Source organism: Orbicella faveolata, unplaced genomic scaffold, assembly GCF_042242905.1.
Source record: "Orbicella faveolata isolate gen_17 unplaced genomic scaffold, um_ofav_v1 contig_2, whole genome shotgun sequence".
NCBI lineage: Eukaryota > Metazoa > Cnidaria > Anthozoa > Scleractinia > Merulinidae > Orbicella > Orbicella faveolata.
In genome coordinates this window covers 5,451,844-5,475,876 of record NW_028301547.1, presented here as the reverse complement: position 1 = coordinate 5,475,876, position 24,033 = coordinate 5,451,844, and the positions used below count along the sequence as shown (strand labels likewise).

Below are 24,033 nucleotides of genomic sequence, written 5' to 3'. Positions count from 1 at the left end.
ACGAAGGGCTGGTTTCTGGTTCGCGATAATTCACCTTTATAAGCGGGAAAAAAGGTTTCCCCTCCCCACCTTCCCACGAGTTGATTTTTTAACAGTGGCTTGATTTATAACGGTGACAGATCATCTGTTCCGATTTGGCCTCTGATAATTCGTTTTTGAATACAGATGTTTCGATAAATTCTAGTTATGAGTCACTTGTATTTTCCTTAGGTGGTTTCGAAAGTTGTTTTGTTGTTGCTGTTGTTGAAGGAACAAAATATGACGGTTTGCGGAAAGTACGTCCTCTAAATAATTTCGGTGAAAGTCGGCAAGAACGTGGCCACTTTGGACCTCAGACCTTGAGTCTCTAAAACCCATTTACAATCTTTCTGGGAATTATAAACCACGAGAAAATAAAATGCATTGAGGGAAGGGCTATCTTTTCTTTCTTTTAGTTTTTTCCTTACCCTCCTACCCTGTTTAGTCGTTTCCCTTTCAAATTAAAATGGCTCCTCTTTGGACAGAGGCACAGGAGACATCTGATCAATGAGCCGTCAATGCAACCCAAACAGCAGCAAAATTTTTGAGAGATAATTTTTTTGGTGCCTGGCCTCATGGCGAAAAAATAACCTGAACTTTGGCCGTATTGTTACAACTTAATTGCTAGTGATTTCGCTTGCACTGAATTACCAAGAAATATTCGGAAAATTTCCAAATGAAACAGTAACTCCTAAGGGTCTCCTCTTCACTTTCAATGGGACAAATGCCAGGTTGCTAAGGTCATCCTGCAAGAAACGCCGGTGAGTATATGTACACATGACGTAAGGTGTTCCAGCTGGAGTTTTGCCCTAATTATTGTGTTTTTGTGCAAACGTTTGCAATATTCTGGTAGGATGACAATTAAAGACCTTCCCAACGAACTGCTGAAAATCAAAGGACGAGAACCTTTGCCGCAAACCTATCCAAACCACGTCAACAATATGGCATCTAAGACACACGCCGAACCATCATTCAAAAGTAAGTCATAAGTTTCGTACCCGAGTTCAAGTTCAATGTTTTTTCGCTTGTTGTCTTTAGAGGCTTTTTGGCCATAATCACAGGTCCTGATGGGGAATATTCGATGTGTTGTCAAAAATATGAGCAAATCGATTAACCATGTGAAGACCATTTTTGCTTATTGCAATAAATTGTGTTTCATAGCAAAGTTCATTTGAAATCGTCGAGTGGATAGCACTGCAGATTCATCAGTTTTATTTAGTTCTCGCTGCTAATAGTAAGCCTAACCTTTGTAGTAAAAAAAACCCCTGCAATTTTCTTCGCATATACAGCTAATTAAACTTAAATTTTCCTTTTGCTAGTGATAGTCAGAACATTAATTTTAAGCGTAAGTTTTCCTACATCAAGAGGCTCACTTGAAAATTGTTTTTGCCTGTCTTGCCACCTGTTTGCTTGGCACTTTGTTGATTTTGTAATTTAGGTATAAAGAAAATTTAGTCCTGCATATAGCATTTATTTCTAAGGTATATAATTTGTACTTATATCATGTAATATAATTTAGCAAAATGCATGGAGCATGCTTATGTCTGTAGAGAATAGACTGAGAGCCGGTATTTTCCCAATACAACAATCACGGGTAATAAGAGATTTATTACACAATTTTACGGGACTGAAATGGAGCTTTGGAAACTGGATCTGGTCCAACACTTAGGGTAATATACAGTCAAACCTCCCCTTACGGCCACCTCTGTAGTATAGGTCAGACCTCTGTATTGCGGACAGTTCACTTGGTCTCAGAGAGACCAGAATTTATATAAGCCCAAGTCCTCTAGATTACGGACACCTCCATAACACGGGCACTTGGGTCTGCCCCTTTGGTTCATATTTAAGACTGGTTCTACTGTACTGGATTGGCAAAATTACATACTCTGGTTGTGTTTCTGGACCTGTCAATCATCTTGGTAGACCTCTCAAGTAACAGATGTTCTCTTCAAGAGCTTAAAAGGTCATGTTTGTGGGTTGTGATTGGTAGATTTTGATCCATTTCATTTGTTTCATTTTTCAAGAATTGTTAGATGCTGATGTAATAATTTCACCTCTTTCAATAATAATTATATAAATTATTATAAATAAATGACAGATGTGAAAGGTACAGTCATTACGTTTATGGCTGTATTTGAGAAAGGTTGTCTAAGAGTACACAACAATGCATGGTATTATGCATTTTGGTACAGTTAGACCCTTCTAATTTGAACTCGGTTATTTCAGATTCCCTGTTAGTTTGATCCCTTGGATTTATCCTTCAATCATTTATTATCCGCTATTTTGAAACCCCACTTTATTGAACCATATTACATTTCCCACGAGAGTTTGAAATAGTGGGGTTTAACTGTAATTTGCTATTCAAGTTTGTCAAAGTTCACAGTGTTTCACATGAAGGAAGGAGAAACTACAAAATAATAGATGTGCTCATGAATTCAAATTTTCCTCTGTCCTACCAAAGCACACTAAGCTTTGATCAAACAGTGGTAAACTTGGTAAAGTCTGCGTACAAGCCAAGGTGCCCATCAGGCTGGTAACTGTAGCATGAAGCAACTAGGAATAAATTAAAAAATATATTTCTACTCCCCCCTGGATTGGATGCTAGTCCTTCGGAGGGTTACCCTCCAGTATTAAATTCGCTGGTACCCATTTGTACACATGGGTGGTAAGCTTTTGGCATTTTTTTGTACGCTTCTCAAAACATCTTTAAACTTAAACTTGTTCACCATGCTGTGACTCTTTCTTTCTTTCTTTTTTTCAGATTCAAGGGAAACATTGCAAAAGGTGGAAAGCAACACAGGACCTTTTATCTTCCTGGGACTAATATTTTTAGGCTCTCTTGTGGCAATGGCTTTTGTTTATTGGAGTTTTCCCCAGCTAAGACCGTGAGTCACAATCAAAAGATCTGATAAATAGTTATTCTCATCCAGTATTTTTACTTTCTCCTACACAAAGGAAAACTCTGCTGTTTTGAAAAATTGGCCTAAAAATGGACATCCAACTATGTTATCCAAATCAAATAATTTTTGCTCAGAATTGCTAGACCGAATATGAAATTTTGTGAGCGAATAAAGGGGGCTTCTAGACACTTTTCTGAATATAATTTGTTCAGGAGAAAAGTTTGAAAGAATTGCAATTAATGATCGTTAAAATGTTCTTATTATGTTGTCTCACAAGTTTGCAGAATTTCTATGAAGTATTGCATGTCTAAATAATTCAAAAATAGCATTTTCACCTTAAATTCTCACACAAATCTAAGCACACATATCAACCCACCTTTTCAGAAATACAGTAGCAGAGAAGAATTGACATGAACTGGTGTCTTTGAGATTGAATCTACATGAAGTTTTATTTGCATAATAAATATTTGTCTCATTTTTGATTGAAAATGACTTTTAATCAGACATGCTCTCATCAAGTGTAGTTCTGTCTTGATTAGTGCAGTCATTGCCTCCAGGAATGACAAAGATCCATTTTCTTTTTTCGCTGTTTTTGTGATCATAATGTACATTTGTTTATCCTTTATAGAGAAGACAAGGCCAGGATCAAACTTCCCAGAGACATGGAAGATGCTAAAGGCTTAGGAATGGCATTGTCTAATTACAATGATGAATATTTCACTCAAGTTCTTCTAGGATTTGTCATTATTTATATTTTGTATCCTTTTGGTGCTGCTTGTCTACACATGTAGATCTATTATAATAAATAATAATTAAGAGAACTAATAAGAGCCTGGTTTTGAAATACACAAAGAAAGGTTTAGTAATCATTTTACTTGAAACGTTTGTTTGGATTTAATAAACTCACTGACATTACATTTCTGAGCTCAAATATTCAAAGCAAGTTACAAATTATCTCATCTTTTAGTATCAGTCAACAATAAGATATTGGTGATAGTTAAATCTGGGATTAATTTTACATTATGTCAATTCTGTAATGTTCAGTATATGTTCCTGTGGTGAGATTTTTTTTTCCTTAATACAATGTATAGCTTGCAGACATTTGCCATTCCTGGGTCAATATTTCTAAGCATTTTATCTGGATTCTTATTTCCATTTCCATTAGCACTATTTCTTGTATGTCTGGTGAGTGTATTGTGAATAATTGGAGCCTTTTTATGACTAATTTAATAGTAATGGCATAAGGAATAAATTAAAGTTGCTGAGTTGTTTTCACATGAAGTAAGATTACCTTTTAAGTTATTGTAAACTGTTGTTCAAACACGTACTGTATGCTGTGCTGGGTGAAATTTCTTGGCTGTACCTGTAATGAATTTTGTGCCTGAAAATCTATTTTTAATTATCATTTACTGGGGTATCAGTATATTGCTCCAGAAAATACCCGTAACCCACTTTCGTGAAAGGTCTTTTGCTTCGAACACTCCACCCCACCCGACATTTTCTGCCCTCTCCCTCCTTCCTTTGAATTTCTAATCACCTTCTTTCATGTATATAGGGTGGGCATGGGCATTTTCAAGAACCACATGTTCAATTATTATGATGTGGAAAGTACAAAAAGCATTGTTTGTCCTTTCTGTAACATTTTGTCACTCTGCTAACCTGAGGCTTAAACATGTTGACTTGTTTCTCTGTTTCACAGTGTTCCAGTGTAGGCGCTTCATTCTGTTATTTATTGTTCTACTTGGTTGGTAGACGACTTGTGCAATATTACTTGCCTGACAGAGTTGCTCAGTGGTGTGAACAGGTACATTTAGTGATGATAACATTGCACAGTATTCTCCCGCAATTCACACTGGATATACGGCTTGGACTTCACTATAAGAAAACATTGATTTATGGCCGAGGCATGACATAACTGACTGCTAGTGTGGGGATGCAAATTTGCTAGTCTTGTCTCAGCAGCTCAACTGGCATTTTTTTAATAGTCTTATCAGTATATAAGTCAGTATCTTACCCAGATGGACTTTATTGCCCTCCTTCTTAGGATGAATGAAATAATGAAATCCCACTGGGTTCTATCTATGAAATCCAAGTTTTCCAATATTGTGTATTCTAACAACAAGCAAACAAGTATAGGTGAATCTTGTTGCACAAAAAGAACATTTGGTCCATGATTGAGAAATTGGGCGATGCCAGAGCACAGCCCATGGAGGCGCAGTGGCTTCATGGTTAACTATTGCGCTCATTTCCAGATCAAGCAGTCTGGGTTTGAGCGGTGGCTGGGGAAATTGTGTTGTGTTATTGGGCAAGCACTTTACTTTCACAGTGCCTCTCTCCACCCAGGTGTATAAATGGGTACCAGCAAATTTAATGCTGGGAAAAACCCTGCGATGGACTAGTATCCCATCCAGGCAGGAGTAGAAGTAGAAATACTCCTAGTCCCTTCATGCTACAGAAACCGTGATACCCTCCAGCTTGATAGGCCACCTGGCTCATATATGCAGACTTTACCTTTACCAGAGCACAGCCTACATGTAAAATAGATATGCATGTAACTATTTCTGTAATAATATTAATATTTCAACTATCGAGTTGAGTTTGTGACAACTTTTGATTTGGTCTGGAGTAAAAATATTTTTAACTGCATAGGTACTGCTATATTGCTTACAAATGGTGCTGGCAATAATTACAATTAACATCAACAATTTATTGTCTATTCTTTTATTGATAGGAAAACATAGTTTTAGTACCTTTCCAATGCATAATTGTATGTTATTTGGAGATAACTATGTACAATTATTTTGTTGCAGGTTAACCATCACAGAGACAACCTCTTAAGCTACATCATATTCTTGCGCATCACTCCATTTTTACCCAACTGGTTCATCAATATTTCGTCACCAGTCATAGGTGTACCAATTCTGCCCTTTTTTGTTGGGACATTTGTAGGTAAGTTCCTTGAGCTTTCTTTAAACACTCTGTATGTTATCATTTCACTTCCAATCAGTGATTTAAACTTCTTTTTGACAGTATTCATCATTTGGGCAAGGGACCTTTATTAGAATGCACCCACAATTTTACAACAATTTGTACTTCTTGAAATAATTGCAACTCACTTGTGCTATTGGGCAAGTGCAAATTTCAACCCTGGATGGTGATTCATTTAGAAATCTGCTTTCAAGAGCTGAGGGTTCATGCCATTAGCAAAAGCACCCTAGGCTTAAAAATAATAAAGCTTTCTTAAAACTTGACCAATTTAAATATATCCTCTTAAGGTAACAGTTAACATGCACTTGTGTAGCCCAAAGAATTTTGAAGAACAACTAATTCCTAGTAATATTATTAGTATTATCATCATTCTCATTCTCATTATCAACATCATGATCATTATCATTATTATTACTATTGTTATTATCATTATCATTATCATTATCATTATTTTTATTATTATGATAATTGTAGACATGATGCAGCCATAACACTACTTGAAAAAAGACCTGAAAAAAAAAAATCAGGCTTTGAACCGGATTTGAACTAATGACCTTAGCAATACCGGTGCATAGACATGATGATATTACTACAGAATTAATAATAATAATAATAATAATAATAGTAATAATAATAATATTATTATTATTATTGTTATTATTATTATCATTATTTTTATTATTTGTAATTATTATTATTTTTTTTTTTTGACAATGAAACATCTTTTTTATTTTGTTTTTTTTTTTTAGGTGTAGCTCCACCATCATTTGGCTTTATAAGTGCAGGAGTTGAGTTGTATGTTCTAACGACCACAGGAGATGTGATGTCCTTCAAGTCTATTATGATTGTTGTGGTGTGTGCTGTCTTGTCATTAGCTCCAGTCATCTTCAAGAGACAACTCAAGGCAAAGATAGAATAACAAATTATTTAAGAATGACTGAATGTTTTAGGAAATATATATTGGTTGGGTAGGGTGGGAATCTTTTTATAAATTTAAAGTTGTTACAATGTTATTTTTAGGCATAGACATGGAGTTAGGAAAGACAACTCACAATTAATTATAATTTTGTGAAAACAATTCATCAGTTATTCTCTTAAATGGTGTAAGGTGAACCCTCTAGGCTAACAATCACCCCTCTTAAGTGGCTACTTTCACACATGCTATGATTTGGAATTGTTATTTCTGACCCTTTGTTGATCCATACACTAAACTGTTGTTCAAAGCTCCCTACATTGGAAACTGCTTTACAACCACCAGGTAATTCTGCCGAGGCTGAATATTGTACAGCGGTTCAACTACGAAAATTCAAATGACCTTACTATGATAGGGGTGCAAAATGGTCTTTTGAATTTTTTGAGTTTCATCAAGCCTAAAAACTTTAACACAAGTCTTGGAGATTGAAAATTGTTTAACATGTGTTTTTGAATGAATCTTGGAGTGCTGAAATTCCATTTTCAATCTCTGGATCTTACTTTGTTTTGGAAGCTGCTACATGGAACTCCTTCATTCATTGTAGACCATCCCTTCTCCTTTACTCTCTTTAGACTCAGCAAATTATTTTTTATGTTATAACAAAAATGGACGGCGTGACCGAAAAATTATATGAAAGGGGTTCCTAGTTTTTATTTATCTTGGAAACTGTTATTGTGAAATTCAGTATTTTTTGGCAGTGGAGGGGTTATATATGTATGTTGTATATTTTTGTGTGCAAGAAGATATACATTGCTGATTTTTAATTTAAGTTGACAGTAACTGTTGTAGGTTATTACAAGGATTAGTAGCTATAGTGTGGAAAATTTTAATATTTTGCTTTCCATAGTACTTAGTATTTATTGTTATTGATTTTCTATACAAAAAGTGACAAAATGCAACTGACTGTTCACCCAGTCAAGCTTATTTAAGTTTAAAAAAATGTGTATATCTTCATATTTTACGAATAGTGGTTCACTAACTAGTGAAAATTTATACAGATCTGATCATGACAAATTTATGCTTTTCATTTGATGCATTACTGGATATTTATGGCCATTAGAGATAGAAAGCATGATGTTATGTCAAACAGCAAAAGGCAAACAGCAAAAATGAAACTTTTGCTGTCTGTCTTCAGCTGTGTGTACAGTAAAGTGAAAATATTTGTATTCACGGTGAATAGGAGACATGTTTCTATTTTTGTCTGATTTGGTTAAGGATTACAAGAAAAGAATAAAAAATCAGAGGTAAATCTTTGCTGTTTGCTGTCTGCCATAAACATCATGCTTAAACTCTCTATTAGCTAAAATGTTTTAGAAATAAAATGTACACAGTCAATGAGATTCAATGGGATTATGAATTCACAGCAACAAATATCCTCCTTATTAAATTAACAGTTTATCAAACTCCTATGTGCACATTTCAATGCTATTTTTAGTTTTATTTATCATTACCAAATTATGAGGTATGTGAAATTATAGACTTAAATTGTAAGTACCAAATAAAATGGATGCAATTTTGGCTAAACACTTGTTCATGGTTGTTTGTGTTAATGTAAGAAAAGTAAAGTCTGCATACGAGCCAAGTGGCCCATCAGGATGGAGCTACCTCATCACGGTTTCTGTAGCATGAAGTGACTAGGAGTATTTCTTGTGTTAATGTGCTACCAGTAATTTAAAACAATTTATCACTCAGATTAGATGCTTAGATGCTACATTGTGCTGACTGGTCAACAAGCCATAAATTATTTATGTCATTATTTTTTTTTTTTTTTGATAAGCCAGATACTCGGGCGTAGCCACAGACAGGTTTTTGGCTTTTGTTTCATGCCGCCGAATATTTTCAATAGAGTGAAACAAAAGCCAGAAATCGGTCTGTGTTTGCAGCCTAGATACTATGCCTGTTTTTTAAAAATGTTTGAAAGCATTTAGTGTACTATCGTGGAGCAGAGAGAGTGTAGGTGTGAGAGGAATGAATTTAAGATGAAGGGGGGAAAATCTGCATAACTAAAGAACAAGAAATTGGTTTTGATATTTGTAAGCTTTTAGTTCTATCATTTAAGAATTCTGTTTTATTATCATTACTGGGATTGTGTTTTTCACATAACACAAATTAAAGTGTTTTTGCTTGGACCCCTCGTCCCTTTGGAAATTCCAGTTTAGCTTCATTCTTTGCTTTAAAATTTGAGGCTTTTGAGATCCCACTTTTCTGCTGACAGTTTCATAGAAGTTTTCTCCCCCATTCCCTCCCCCGCTTCCCACCCCGCTCCCTAAACTCTCAAGAAATCTCTTTTCGAAAGAGTCTGGGCACTAATTGCATGTTTTACAATATGGCGGACGTGAGATGAATTTTTCGTAACTTACGAACGCCGAATTCCGAAGAAAATCAGAAATCAGCGACATATCATCACTATTCCTGTAAAGAGCTTTTATGTTAAGAGTCAAGCGTCTGTTGATAGCCTTCACAAAATTCCACGAACAAAGTTGTGCGCTTGTACCTTCATCAGTCGGTGTCGTCCGAAGGAGGTTGTGTTTCTCTTCCGGCGACTTGGATAAAATGTCTGGAAAATCCTTACCCAAATGGATTAAGCCAGAAGGGGATGGAGAGCTAAAGCTTTATAACAGCCTTACTCGTGAAAAGGTAAATTGTTGTCATTTTCGTCCAGTTAATTTTTTTCTCCAGGTTATAAGCTAACATAAGCTTGTATTTGTCTGATGCAACATGACTTCTTTATTAAAAGCAGCCAATCAAATCAATATACGTCTAACCTTTCTCCCGTCCTTACTTATGATTCAGAGCAAATCACTGCTGCTTTTTTTCCACATTGATCTATTCAGAGTAAATCACGCTAGTTGTTTATTTCCGTGTTGATCTTAATTGTCGGGATAAATTGTTTTTCGTGATAAACTTATAAATAATTTACAGCTGGATGGTTGATAAATGCCATTTTGATGAACGAGAGAATGTATTTTATGCTCCTAGTTATTCCTACGATTAACTTATCTTTTGTTTAGAGAAAGCGTAAATTTAATTAAGATTTGTGCATAAATTGTGAGAAAATATTTTTGTAAAGAAAAATTAGCCTTCATCCTCTAGCAGATGGAAAATAGTCCATTTGTAGTTTTAGAAAACTACAAGTAAAAAATTTCAAAGGGACTATTTTCCATCTGCTAGAGGATGATGGCTAATATAAAATTCTTTGTCCCTTCCCACCCCCATGTTAGAAAAAAGTAGCCTAAAATTTTGATTGGAAACTGAAGAAAAATTAAAATTTTGTTATTCCCATTTACAGTACAGGTAGGTTTTATATTGCTTTCATGATCAGAAAACAGAACTGGAGTAATATATCAAACATGAAGGACGGTGTTTGACCACATTTCCAAACACCGAAAAAAAGAGTTGAAAATACGACGCGTAGTGGAGTATTTTTGACAAACTTAGAGGTGTTTAGAAATGTGGTCAAACACTGTCTTGAGTGTTTGATATATCTTCTCAATCAAAACTAAAGCTAAGGAGAAAACAGAGAAATAAAATTGTAAAAATCTATGCTAATTAAGATCAGATATCCAAACACTGTCACAGTCATGATTTCCTTTGGCTAAACTTGATGAATTATTAATGAGTTTGAGAAGTTCATCAGTTATATTTGGGTCTCCCAGCTATTAACACTGCTTACTTTATGTTTTCATTTTTTACCAACAAATAGTACATTCCCATGGCATGTCCATACCCCAGCCCCCACCCCTTCTCCCTAAGTTGGGTGGTAACTTTCATTTCAAAAATTTTGAAATGAAAGTTAAACTAGAATAATTTCTAGAGGGGAGGGAGGAGGAGTTTCAAACTGAAAATCTTTCTGTGATGAGGGGTATGGATGTTCTCTCGAACAACACAATTCACATAGAAATCTGGGCCTTAATTACTCTCAAATCATGAAGATTACACAAAAATAATTTCACGTATAAGTTTTAATTAGAGACTAAGTACAGCCAATAGGGAACCCTCAGTCTATAGAATAAATCATAAAGTCATTTAATTTTATAGAGAAACTTGTTTTTGCCTACTAGAATGTTTTCATTCCCCAAAATGGGAGAAGAGTGTTTTGGTACAGTTGTGGACCAACTGTGTATGATGCATCTCATATGGGACATGCAAGGTATTTGATCAATGTTCTATGCCATTTTACATAGAATGACAGCACATTCTTAGTTCACATACAACTAGCAGTCCTGACCTATATAACATTATTATTTAGAAAACAGTCCTCAGAAAATACACGCAACGACCGTGTTTCTATCAAGTTAAAGGAACACTAGTGAAACTTTGGGAGAACTCGAAAAAGCCTGCGGTTCGTATTCCCACAGCATTTCTTGTTCTCCCAAACTTCCACTTGTGTTTCTATAACTCGACAGAAACACGCTACATGTTTTCCATTTCTTTAATGCAAATTAGACACTGATTTTTGTTCATGCATGGTGGAGAAGAGTTTCATGAGTTCTCAAAGCATCTTTAGTTTATAGGATTACTCTCAACAGTCTGATACCATGACATGTGAGTCATGTTTGATAATCAATCATTCTTGCAAGAGTTACAAGTTTTTATACTGCACCTGAAAACATGTCTACAGTATGAGGTGTTATCCTGTTTGTAGCAGAACTTCTTGTTTTTATCAATGTTCACTGTTTCTTTTCCTCATTTCAGGTCGTACATTACCTTTGATATTTTACGAAGAGTGCTTCAGTCCTACTTTAACTATGATGTGTTCTATGTAATGAATATTACAGACATCGACGACAAGGTATGACAGATATAATTCACAAGGTCGAGGGACTACCATCAGTAGCAAAAACATGACATTATTGAAAGGAACTGCAAGAAGAACTGATTCTTTACATTGAATATTTCTTCTAGTTCTTTCTTCTATGGTATGAACAATAATCACTTATGACTGCCCCTAAGGGAAACAATGAGTTTTGTTTCCCTGAGACCCTCAATGTTCCCCAAGGTGACACAGAGGAGAACATAATTTGAGGGTCGAGGGGAAACAAAACTCACTGTACATGTCTCCTGTGGGGCCAGTCATTAAATGATTTGTTATACCTCCCAACTCAAAACTGAAAAACTGGGAAAAAATAAGATTGCTTGATGGCAGCTGGCAAAACAAATTTGTTGCAGTTTCAAGGTGCACAACCTGAGTCAAAAGTTCATTTGTTTCACCAGGGAGTTACACTAAGTGAGTTTTGTTTGCCCTGGGACTCAGTTAGAGAGTTTTGATGCATGTCACTTAACACATTCTCCTCCAATCAAAAAAGCATATTTGAGTTTGGAGGTATACCAAATCTAGTTCTTGCTGACTGATGTATAAACTGCTAAACTATTGTCCCATGCTTCATTCTCTTAATTAACTGTTTTTGTTGATAATCTCTGACAGATTATTTTCAGAGCAAGACGAAATCACTTACTAGAGAAATATACTGAGGAAGACAATTCTCCAGAAAAGATACTAGAAGATGTAAATACTGCCTTAGAGGTACGATAGAAAAGATTTATAAATTTATTATTAATAATAGCGTGATGTAGAGACTTAATAGTTGCATGAGAGTGAAAAAAAGAATGAATGAACCATACATGTACATATGTTGTTTTGCATTTTAGTAGAGTTTTTTTGGGGAAAGGAGTAAAATAGCAACAGTGCAGAGGTGCTTAGGAATTTATTGGTCCCAGAGAAAACGCAATTCAGATAATTTTTTTGTTTCTAAAAAAACAAAACAAAAACAAAGTAAAATTAAATTCCTACCAAAATAACTGATAAATAATACAGACACATCAATTCCATATTATGGACACTCAACTCTGTTCTTCTGATGTTCTTATTAAGAAGTTAGTCTGTATTTTTTTATGTGAAATTTTAATTGTTTTGTAAAAAAAAACATATGTAAAATTATTTAGAAAATACATGATTGTACACACAGGTGACTCAGCTTGAACTCAGATACATGTACTTTAAATTTTTTCAGCCTTACTCAGAAAAAATGAAGAATACTACAGATGAAGACAAGAAGAATATGTATCTTAGAATAATTGTAAGTGTACCATCACGCATAGAAAGTGAGAGTGAACCTAATTGTATTGGTATAAATGTACTAGTCATTCAAAACTTGACAAGTAAAATAACTTGATTAGACAACTTCACAGACAATACAAAACACAAACAAGGGGCTGCCATTTTGTTAACAGCTACACACTGCTAGGCTACTCACTCACTTTCTTCAACAGCTTTAGATAGTGAGTAGCATAGCCAGTACGAGAATAGCATTGGTGATAGAATGCTAACTACCTTTATAAATTTTTATTTATTAAATGTGTGGAGCTGTTTTTATGCATAATAATATTGTTATGCTTATAAAACAGGAGTTGGGATGATTTCAAGTGCATATTACTTTTTCTTCAGGAAAAAGTTAAATCTTGCAGTTCAAGATTAAAAGATTTACAAGCCACCAGTGGTAGTTCCGAAGAAGCTGTTAAATTAGCAACTAAGGTAAGAAAGTGATGCTTACAAAGATGAAATTTTTTATTTAATTCAAATTCATAGGTTTTTATTTAGTTAACCTTTCATGTTTGTATCGCTTGCTGTCCCAGCTAGCTTTTATAGGAATAGGCCCTTTGCATGATCCGGTCACATGGTATAAAATCACACATGCTGGTGAGCAAGTTGCGTAGTGGGACTTCCAAAACAAAGGCAGGTCCAGGTATACTGGTACGAGTTGCATTGTTTTGGAAGTCCCACTGCGCAACTTGCTCACCAGCATGTGTGATTTTGTACCATATGACCGAATCGTGCAAAGGGCCTATTAGATTCCATTCACTCAACAACATTTGCATTTTAAGTTTGAGGCTATTATCAGTTTCACCATGTTTGGTGTAGTTGGTAGCATCGTCTTGACTTTTAATTTATTGGTCCAGTCTGGTGTAAAGACCTTTAAAGAAGCCCATACAGCCAGGCCTTAACATTACGATTACACTGTCAGTACTAATGACAGGGATTTAAGTCACATTGATTACCAGATAATGTAAATTTGATCTGTGTTTGACAGGAATTATTGAGTGAAGCCACTGAACCTCTCTCTGCCTGGCTAGACTCTCAGGTAGGCAAATGTACTTGTAATGATCTTAATCTTCACACCAGGAGGATAGCAATGTGCCTTCAGAGTATGAATAGACAGACTTTTGACCTTTAGGGGCAGATCCAGTATTTTTGAAAGGAGACAGGGGTGGCTGGTACCTTAATCGGGTTGCAGAATCAATGGAAAAGGTCCACAAAATTGCGTTGAGAATTGGAACCTACGGTAAATGAAAACTGTTACACAGGAAATACTTGTAACATAATTAAAGTGAGATACAGGTCTATGAAGGGTGTTTGCCTTTACTACTGCGGCCATAATGTACACAATTTCCAATTATTTTTAATTAATTATTTTTTGCTTCTCCAAAAGCCCTACCCATTGTTTACTGAGTTTTATACTCCTGAGTGAAGAAAGGTGTCATGTCTTGCCAAAGAACACAACTTAATGCTCCATAAAGTGCTGCATGTAGCACAAACTACTTTGTGATCTGCACTTCAGCGCACTATTTGTTAGGCCATTATGTCTCCTACGTACAGCTTACCTTGCAGGTTACTTAATATTTAATAAGAATGAATTCTCTTGATTTCAGTTTGGATCCAATGTGACAGACCACAGAATATTTGCAAAGCTCACTCAGCACTGGGAGAATGAATTTCATGAAGATATGAAAGCTCTTAATGTATGTGTACACCACAAGTCTATTAAAAATAGGGTTTTGCATGCATGTTTGTCCTAGTGGAGTCAACATAATAGAGCTAAAGGCTTAGCAGTAACCACCCATTGATCATAATGTAACATCTATTACCTAAAGTGTACTATAGTCTGCCTTTTTTCTTGTTTTCCTTTAATTTTCAGATCCTTCCTGTAGACTGTTTAACACGCATTACACAGTACGTTCCTGAAGTGGTGACTTTCATTCAGAGAGTCATTGACAATGGATATGCGTAAGTATTGGTATTTGTGTGAATTCATAATGGAGTTGAAGAGGTCTATTATTGATTAAAAATGTGGTGTGTAAGGGAGATCATGCGATGGTGTTTTATGTAGGGTGGTGCAAGGGCCTAATGGTTCACCTGCTAGACTGGTTTTAGCTAGTTTGGCCAGTTTTAGCCAGTTTGGTCACTGCAATGTGTTCTTTGCACTTGACACTTTTTGCTTAGAGTGCAGACCTGCTGACATCCAACTGGATTACTAAGTATCTCATCCAGGTTGGAGTAGAAACTCTCCTGGTTGCTTAATTCCTCAGAAGTCTCCAGGATTAGCTCTGGCCAAATGGAACTCTTTGGTCTCTTACATAACAGGGTGCATAGCCCTTAGGCTAGTTAAAAGTCTGTGATAGCACTTGCCCAATACATGTACATTCAGTTATTGTTGCTCACAATAAAATGAACTTCAAGGCTTTTGCAGCTTTTAACACAAGTGCTTCAGGGAAGAAAAGTGTTAAAAAGTGCTTGATACTTACATGCATTAGTAGTCTGTCACTTATAAGCTTAAGTTCAATAAGCATGAACTTATTAGTAATAACAAATGTCTTGCCCCAGGTATGAATGCAATGGCTCAGTGTATTTTGACACCATCAAGTTTGGTTCCAGTGGTAAGCATGCCTATGCCAGGTTAGTCCCAGAAGCAGTTGGCGATCTGGAAGCTTTGGCAGAGGGAGAAGGTATTTTAGACTTTGTATACACGGTCATCTTATGAGAAAACAAGAAAATCGTTGTTTTGCCAACTGTAGATTTTTGTATTTCATACATTGAGGGTTTTTTTTCTATTTTTGTGAACAGGAGAACTCAGTCAAAATCCAGGAGACAAGAAGTCTGAGCGTGACTTTGCACTTTGGAAAGCTAGTAAACCAGGAGAACCAGCTTGGGATTCACCCTGGGGAAAGGTAAATAACATCCCTGGGGAAAGGTAAACAACATCCCTGGGAAAAGGTAAATAACATGCCTGGGGAAAGTTGAACAACATCCCTGGGGAAAAGTAACCATCATGCAGCATAGAGTGCTATGCTATAAGGAGGGAATTTCAATGATAATTGCTAGTTAACATTATGTACCAGCCCTGTTCTCATGAATTCACTGTCTGTAGTCCTCATAATTCCTAACCTATTTCTCTCATGGGGAAAATGAACCAGTGATGATTCCTCAACTTGCCAATTTCCTATTTACAACCCAGTTTGTAACAGATGGACAGAGAAACAGATGGATGGACAGAGAGACAGACAGACAGACAGACAGACAGACAGACAGACAGACAGAAAGACAGTCACAGTTAAGCCATCAAGCAATATCAAGCAATCAAGCATTGTTTATCCATCCTTGTCATTAATTAAATAGAAAGAGTCTGTTGGATAAAAGCTTTTGTAATATTATGCATTTGCATTGACAGTATGAGCAATTTTTCTGTCGTTAATTAACTCTCTCTACAGGGCCGGCCAGGGTGGCATGTGGAATGTTCTGTGATGGCAAGGTTTGTTTACTTTCAAAAAAAATCATTAGAAAATCTTCGTTGAATCTTTTACAGACAAAGTTTAATTGATTCATGTCCAGCATTGTTCTCACAAAAATGAACTAACATACATGACACAAGATAGCAATTCTTATAATAATTTATTCATGATAACTAGTAGTGCCCTGAAATGTTTGATGACTAATCGAGATGACTTGGATAACTTACAATAAGTTGTACATTGTTTAATCATTTGTTTTAGTGAGGTATTAGGCAGCTCCATTGACATCCACACTGGTGGAGTAGATTTGAAATTTCCTCACCATGACAATGAACTTGCACAGTCTGAGGTAAAATTTTCGTTATTTTAGTAAGTCACTTCTTTTCTACTTTCATCACTCGTTGAAGATTAACTCAGCAGTCCAGCCTGGTGGTCTATTTGGCTGGTGTTTACTCCAGTTTCCATAGCATTAGGAGACTAGGAGTATTTCTACTCCGACCTGTATAAGATGCTAGTTTATTGCATGGCTACCCCCCCAGCATTAAATTCACTGGTACCCATTTATACACCCGGGTGGAGAGAGGCTCTGTGAGAGTAAAGTGGACATCTTGCTCAAGGACACAACACAATTGCTACAGCCAGTGCTTGAACCCAGACTCCTTGATCATGAGTCCGCAATAGATTTCACTCACAAGTGTTTTTATGATGATTTTTTGTTTTTTTAATGTTTTTTGTTTGTTTATCTTTACAGGCTCATTATGGTGTTTGTCAGTGGATCCATTACTTTCTTCATGCTGGACATTTGACGATAGAAGGATGTAAAATGTCCAAGTCTTTGAAAAATTTCATCACAATCAAAGTATATTTCGTAATTTATTTTTAACATTTCTTTAGCTATTTATCAATTTGGCCTGTCTTGACTCAGTCTCCAGAGTAAGAAAGAGTAAGTGCTTATTAACACAAGTTTTCCTTTGACGTTTTCAGGATGCTTTGGCGAGGAACTCCGCCAGACAAATCAGACTTGCTTTTCTTCTTCATGCATGGAACGCTACACTAGACTACAGTGAGAACGTGCTTCGTGAAGCAGAGCAGACTGACAAACTATTTAATGTAAGTCTGGTAACCAAGACACTCGACGACCCTTCTTCATAGACTATGTATTTGCTTTAGAATCATTAGTTTACTTGTATTTCTTTGTTAGGGTATTTCGTGTATTTCTTTATTTCTTCACTTCCCCTCGCCAACAGTCCGTCCGTCCATCTTTCCGTCTGTCTGTCCGTCCGTCCTTCCATCCATCTGCCTGTCTGTCTGTCCGTCTGTTTGCTTGTTATTCATTAAATAATTGTTTGCATTTACAGCAGACTGAAGTCAGCAAGCAACTCGTACTAAATCAATTTCCCTGTTTTCACTCTATTTAAAGTAGTTTACCCAAGCTACAGTTCATACGCTTTGTTTACTTGAGCTTTCCTTTAACGTAAACTCACGGTCCAGGATTGTACTTATTTGGTTTCTTTTTCAGGACTTTTTCTTGAATGTGAAAGATATTCTTAGAAAACCAGAGGACACGACGCCATCGGCACACAACTACCATGAACTAGAAAAAGATCTTCAAGAAAAGTAAGCATTTATATTTAAAATCGATTTATCTTGGCACTTGTAAACAACTCTGACGGTTTTAAAACACATGTCTTGCATGTTTATGAGGTACAGGAAAAAGAAAAAGAGGTCTGTTGCGTCTGAAAATAGTGTAAACCATTCACGGGAGATAGAAGCTATTGTTGGTAATTTCGCCTGTTTATGGCTCAGTAACAGGAGCTACAATGGGCGGAAATAACGAAAACACAACGCAAACGTAAATAAACGGCAGTCGGATAGCATCAGGAGATCACAATTCTTGTATCGTTAGATACAGGATTTCTATTGACTGCAACATGGGAACTTGAATTTCAAGAGAGAATGTGGAAAAAACATTAAAGTAAAACAAAGTCAGCATGGCTTTTTGCAGATGCGAACTGACGAAATGAAGTCTGATAAATCAACATCTGTTATCCTGTAATTTATTTTCAGGTTCATGGCTAAAAAGGCAGCTGTACATGATGCCCTATGTGGTTAGTACAAGAATTCACCCAAACATCCCTTATAGTCCTCATAACATATTGAACAGTGAACATAATCAATACATTTTGTCATAATTAAGCTTCTTTTGATAATTTGCAAAGGAAAAAGAAATGTTATTTGTTGTTATTTTTTGTAGATTCAATTGACACACCAACAGCCTTGCGGCAAATGCAAGAACTGGTAAAACTAGCGAACATCTACATCAGCAGTAAAAAGGAGAGGAAAGAATCCCCAAATCATCAGCTGCTTGAAGGAATTGCTAAGTATCTCACTCAAATGCTCAAGGTGTGTTAAATTGCCCTATCTTAGCTCTCATGCTTCAAAATACGTATAGAAATTAGTTTTTGCCGACTTTCCCATTTAGATGTAATATATCAAACACGAGAGACAGTGTTTCATCGGGATATCCAAACACTGAGAAGAGAGTTGAAAATACGACGCGCAGCGGAGTATTTTTGACGAAATTCGAGGTGTTTGGATAGCCGATGAAACACTGTCTCGAGTGTTTGATATATCTTTTCAATCGAAGCAAAAACTAAGGAGTAAACGGAGAAGTAAAATCGTCAAAATCTATGCTAATTAAGACCGGGTATCCAAACCTCTTTCACGGTTGTGATTTTCTTCGTTTTAACTTGATGAATTATTAATGAGTTTGAGAACCCGTAATAGACAACGAACTCCTGCAATGCTAGTGGCTTTTCTGAGAATTAGTATCATGTAACTAGCTGATGCCAAGACACTGTACATTAGTCTAGTTTGCTTTCTTTCGATCCTTCCTGTCCTATAATAATTTTTTTTCTTTTTCATCGATACAGATTTTCGGTGCGATCGAGGAAGAACAAGCAATTGGATTTCCTGTTGCCGGCAAAACTGCAGCAGCAAATGTAAGACACATAATATACTTTTTTACCTATACGGCGGCCATTTTGATTTCTATTGATTTGAAAGACACCGTGGGAAGCTCAGGGGAAAATTAGTATGTATTTGCCCCCTAAGCATCCCATAATATAAAATTCAAAATGGCCGCCGAATCGTTAAAAAAGGTCTATTTGTTACTGTGTTTGTAATCTTTTGAATCAAGTGTCATTTTTCCAATATTAATTAAGTTTTAAGTTATCGGTTGGTTCCTCCTGAAAGTAATACAAATGATTCAATGAAATTGTCATGGGTATAGGAGACATTTTGTAGGCCAATTCAGCGTATTAAGCGCAGAACTGAATAAAACCATACAAAGTCAATCACTGCTGTCAGTAACCAATGAGAGATTAATAAAAAAATCGCGGATGCTTCAGAGCGAGGGAAATTGGATTTAGCTTTGCGCATGATTGGTCAGAAAAAATCTGTAACCACGCACTGATTGGTTTATATTGTCGTATGCGTCTTTTATCCAAATGTGGAATTGCGCAAGTGCAAAGCCACAAAAAATTAAAATATATGTCGGAAGGGCATTTCAAGACCAGCTTGTTGTGCTTTCGTCAGACTTTTCTCACCAGTAAGCAAGAAGCGATGTGTGTATTTTTTTTTTGTAGCACGAAGAGGTTGCAATGCCATATGTGCAGCTACTTGCCGATTTTAGAGAAGAGGTCAGGAACGTGGCACGAGAAGTAAAAGGTAAACCGACTTTATCCAGTTTGAACCAAGTACATACTTGTCCGGTTTGGAAATAACTGAATTGAATGACGTAGTTTAACAGTATTAAGTTGAAAAACTTTATGTAGGACTAAGCGATGAATGTTGCCTTATGGGATTTTTCCAAGCCTCAAGGCCTCGTCATGCGTTTTTATTTTAGAAGTTTTTTCGGAAAGAAATGGAACTGGTTGGAATTAACGTAACATTTTTTTGTTTTGTAGTGACTAAAATCCTCCAAGCTTGTGATAGACTGAGGGATGACAGTTTACCAGAACTAGGAGTAAAACTGGAGGACGTCGAAGGTTAGTGTGGAGGGTTCATTTCGACAGTTTTACTAATTTGAATGCTGTTATGTTATGATTCCATTGAGTTAACAAAGGCTAGTGTTGTGCTCTTTGATTCCAGGCCTCTTCGTTCGCTCACGGTTTTTGATAGTGTCGTTTAAACCGGAACCAAATAATCAGTCTGGTCAAACACAAATGACACCCGGGGTGGTGGAGGGAGGGGGGGGGGGTACTCCCAGAATAGTTGGGTGGGTGTGTGGGGCCCGCTTCCCAAAACCCTTAATCTATTTATGACCAAAGTGTGCGATTTTTGCGACCCTTTTTATGGCCTGGCCAAAAATTCGACACCCTATTTATGACCGTTGTGGCTGGCACAGTTGCCCTAAACATACGTTATGAAGGGCTTTTGTTGTTGGTCTTATTGATAATGATGAAAAAGTAGCTTCTTCTAAGAAACATACCCTATTTATGACCAAAACGGCTGAAAGACCCTACCCTTTGAAAGCAGTGTTTCAGCCAGAAAATTTTACTTAAGGGCCAAAGTGGCCCCTGAAGACCTTTTTTAGGGGCCAATTTTTTTAGGAAAGGGGCCAATAAATTGAAAGCTACAGAAGGAAAAAATGTATCAGGGTACCAAGGAAAATAAAGCAGTTTATTAGGATCTATGATAAAATTTAATAAGTGCTTTTTGAAGTCTTTCTACTCAATAAAGTTTCTTTTGAATCAGATACTAGTATGAAGGATCCGTGCATTAAAAGAGAACAATTCTTAGGCATACATGAGGTAGTTAATGATCAAGGGCTTGCAATGCATTATAGGGCGATTTCAAACACGGCCAGCCATTTGGAAGTTTTCCGATGTGAGAGAATCAATACAGCAAAGCAAAATGACGGATTAACTTCTTTTCTGATGTTGAATGTTTTAGAAGCAAAGATCTTTCAATATGATTTTCTAGAAGGACATAATGTGTGACAAAATAGCCGTTATTGATCTTCAAAACAGAGAATGTAGTCGCCATTATGGCGACTAAATCAGAATTTTTGGTCGCCAAGGATGAAATGTTAATTGCATTAGCGATCGTATCGGCCGCAATTTCGAGCCCTGGGATGGCTTTTAAAATACTATGCCTGTGTTAAGCCTGAACTCTTGTAAAAGGAAAGGGCCAAATTGGCCCTTTTCTCGTTTTTCTGGGGGCCATCTCTGATTGTAGCGCGGGATTCCCGCAATGGCGCGCTCTGGCGGAAACACTGCCTTTGGGGCCGCACACACCTGCATAGCCCATATAAGGGAGTACCCCCCCCCCTCCGGGAAATGACACAGCAAATACATGTAATAATAGTAATGTAGTTGACGCAAAGCGCGGGAAAATGTCTGCGAGCGCGTCACGATTGGTTTTGGTTTTTGCTTCTGATAGGATGACAAAGTGGCTCGAGTTTTTTACGCCAGTCACTTAGTACTGCAAAAATGAAGTAAGGGGTGGACCATTGGATTTTTGAGGGCGGGTGGGTGATTTGAAAAACAATATTCTGCAAGCATACTTGTACCAAAAAAACTTCATGCACACGACAATGCCGAAAACAAGTTGACGCATGTTCAGTGAGCCGATACATAGCATGTTACAGGGGACACGCGTCCCGAGAAAAAATTTCCTAGACATGAAAGGGTTATTTAAAAAAAAATGGTGCCTGTACCAAATTAGCCACACACCCCTTCAAAAGTTAAATGGTTAACCCCTAAATGGGAATTACTTGTAACAGTCAGGCGAAAACAACTGGTGTGTCTCTTAGGTGATCATGCGGTTATAAAGTTTGTGGACAGAGAAACTTTACTGAAAGAAAAGCAGCAGCAGTTAGAGGTATTTCGGTTGTTTGCCCTCATTTCTTTTTAATCCTATCCTTAATTTTAGTCCTATGAGCATTGATTGTTTAGTTTCTTTTTTGTTTTGTTTCAGGAACAAGAAAAGAAACGAAAACAAAAAGAAGAAGCCAAGAAAAAGCTTGAAGCAGAGAAGGTATCAAACGACGACTTTCATCTTCCTGATAACTTTGGAGCAAGACGCGCTCTTGTTGTAAAGTGACAAATTTGCATTCATTTGTTTTTTGTTTTTTTTTTTGTATTTTCCTTTCTTTTTTAGGCTGCTAAAGAAGCCAAAGCCAGAATTCCTCCGTGGGAAATGTTTAAACACGAAACAGACAAGTATTCTAAATTTGATGAGCAGGTCAGAATCATTAAATAAATCCTTTCTCTCTTTCAAACTTAGACAATGAGGTTTGATACGCTTGAGTGTTTTTAACATGCTCAGCATTTCGCCGATCCACTTTCAGAGATGTTGCTGAATTTGTCAGGAAGGTTTCGGTTTTTCAATCAGTTGAAAAATGTTTTTCTGTAGACAATCAAACACTCTGCAAGTTTCCCGAGATAGATGTACCTCACATGTGATCAGATCTATATATAAAATAACTTGCCAAGTATAAACTGTTCCATTCAACCTTCTTTCCACTCTTTTACATAGTACAAAAAGTGGCTTGGTAGTCTTTTTGTTCTCTTTCTCTTACATAGTTTTCAGCACTTTTTTTTTAATTTTTTAATACAATTGTTTTTCCAGGGAGTTCCTACTCATGATCAGACTGGGGAGCCACTTAGTGGCAAGCTGATCAAGAAGCTAAAGAAAATGTACCAACAACAAGAAAAACTATACAACACGAGCCAAGCAACAGCGAACGGTTCAACACAAGAGTGAAATAAAAAAAAGAAATGATATAATATTAAATACAGTTCAACCCCTATTAAACGGCCACCCTCAGGGAAATGGATAGTATCCGCTTGAAAGGGGGCTGACTGCTTAATGGAGGTAAAAACAGTAGAAAAGCCCTCATCGGGACGTCGATTACTGGCCGCCAAATATGGTTGGCTGTTTAATAGGGGTTCGACTGTAACCACTGAATTTATTTTGTCGCTCTAACTGAATGTGCAATGCAATAAAAAAAATACTTGACATTTTGCCGTCTTTTTGTAAAAATATCGTTGATTGGTTGCTTGTAAGAAGTTCCCCAACTCATCAACTGACCATCAAAGACCAACCTCGATCCCATGCGCTCTCTCCTTTTCCTTCCTTGTCGCCGAAGAAAGAGACCCTTCTTCCTTATGACAAAGGGTTCCACGGAGAGAGAGCCTGGGATCGAGGTTGGTCAAAGATATGTTCTGGCGCGAAAATCATGACGTCACAAGCGGTACAAGGGCCATGCTGTCTCAGTCCACGTTTAGCACTGTAGGGGTTGAGTTCCAGTCCCAAAGGGTACAGCGCTTGACGTCAACAAGACGAAACTCCAATTTTCTCGGCTTGAAGCGACTTAAAGTATTTTACTACTCTCCTTTTACTGGAATACTCGCAAATCGCTCGGTATTTCACCCGAAACCCCGCGCGTGCATTTTGACTGGTTTCCTTTACAGCACACCAGGATACGGTCCCTTTCGGAATCGGCAATGCTGTTAAGTGAAACCTGGAATTTTTTTCACTATCATCCTTTCTTTTACCCCAAAAAAAGGTGTAAGTCACCCA

At 36.7% G+C, this 24,033-nt stretch overlaps 2 protein-coding genes across 2 annotated transcripts; both read left to right on the top strand.

Annotated features, from left to right (window-relative positions):
- The first annotated feature begins 727 nt into the window (after positions 1–727).
- Positions 728–8,403, top strand: LOC110044562 (transmembrane protein 41B-like). The gene is made up of 8 exons (XM_089289767.1): positions 728–779; positions 872–996; positions 2,780–2,903; positions 3,547–3,675; positions 4,010–4,103; positions 4,618–4,722; positions 5,729–5,867; positions 6,656–8,403. Exons 2-8 carry the CDS (start codon positions 873–875, stop codon positions 6,823–6,825), a joined length of 885 nt encoding a protein of 294 aa, XP_089145893.1. The 5' UTR covers positions 728–779; position 872; the 3' UTR covers positions 6,826–8,403.
- A 783-nt stretch (positions 8,404–9,186) lies between these two features.
- LOC110044561 (cysteine--tRNA ligase, cytoplasmic-like) lies at positions 9,187–23,471 on the top strand. The gene is made up of 25 exons (XM_089289749.1): positions 9,187–9,516; positions 10,941–11,029; positions 11,575–11,671; positions 12,305–12,403; positions 12,891–12,956; positions 13,325–13,411; positions 13,968–14,018; positions 14,587–14,676; positions 14,853–14,941; positions 15,539–15,660; positions 15,779–15,882; positions 16,423–16,463; positions 16,705–16,792; positions 17,195–17,302; positions 17,428–17,553; positions 17,963–18,060; positions 18,511–18,551; positions 18,698–18,846; positions 19,377–19,445; positions 20,091–20,172; positions 20,412–20,492; positions 22,262–22,329; positions 22,426–22,485; positions 22,609–22,692; positions 23,080–23,471. The coding sequence occupies exons 1-25, from the start codon at positions 9,307–9,309 to the stop codon at positions 23,212–23,214; spliced, it is 2,334 nt and encodes a 777-aa protein (XP_089145875.1). The 5' UTR covers positions 9,187–9,306; the 3' UTR covers positions 23,215–23,471.
- Positions 23,472–24,033: the final 562 nt, after the last annotated feature.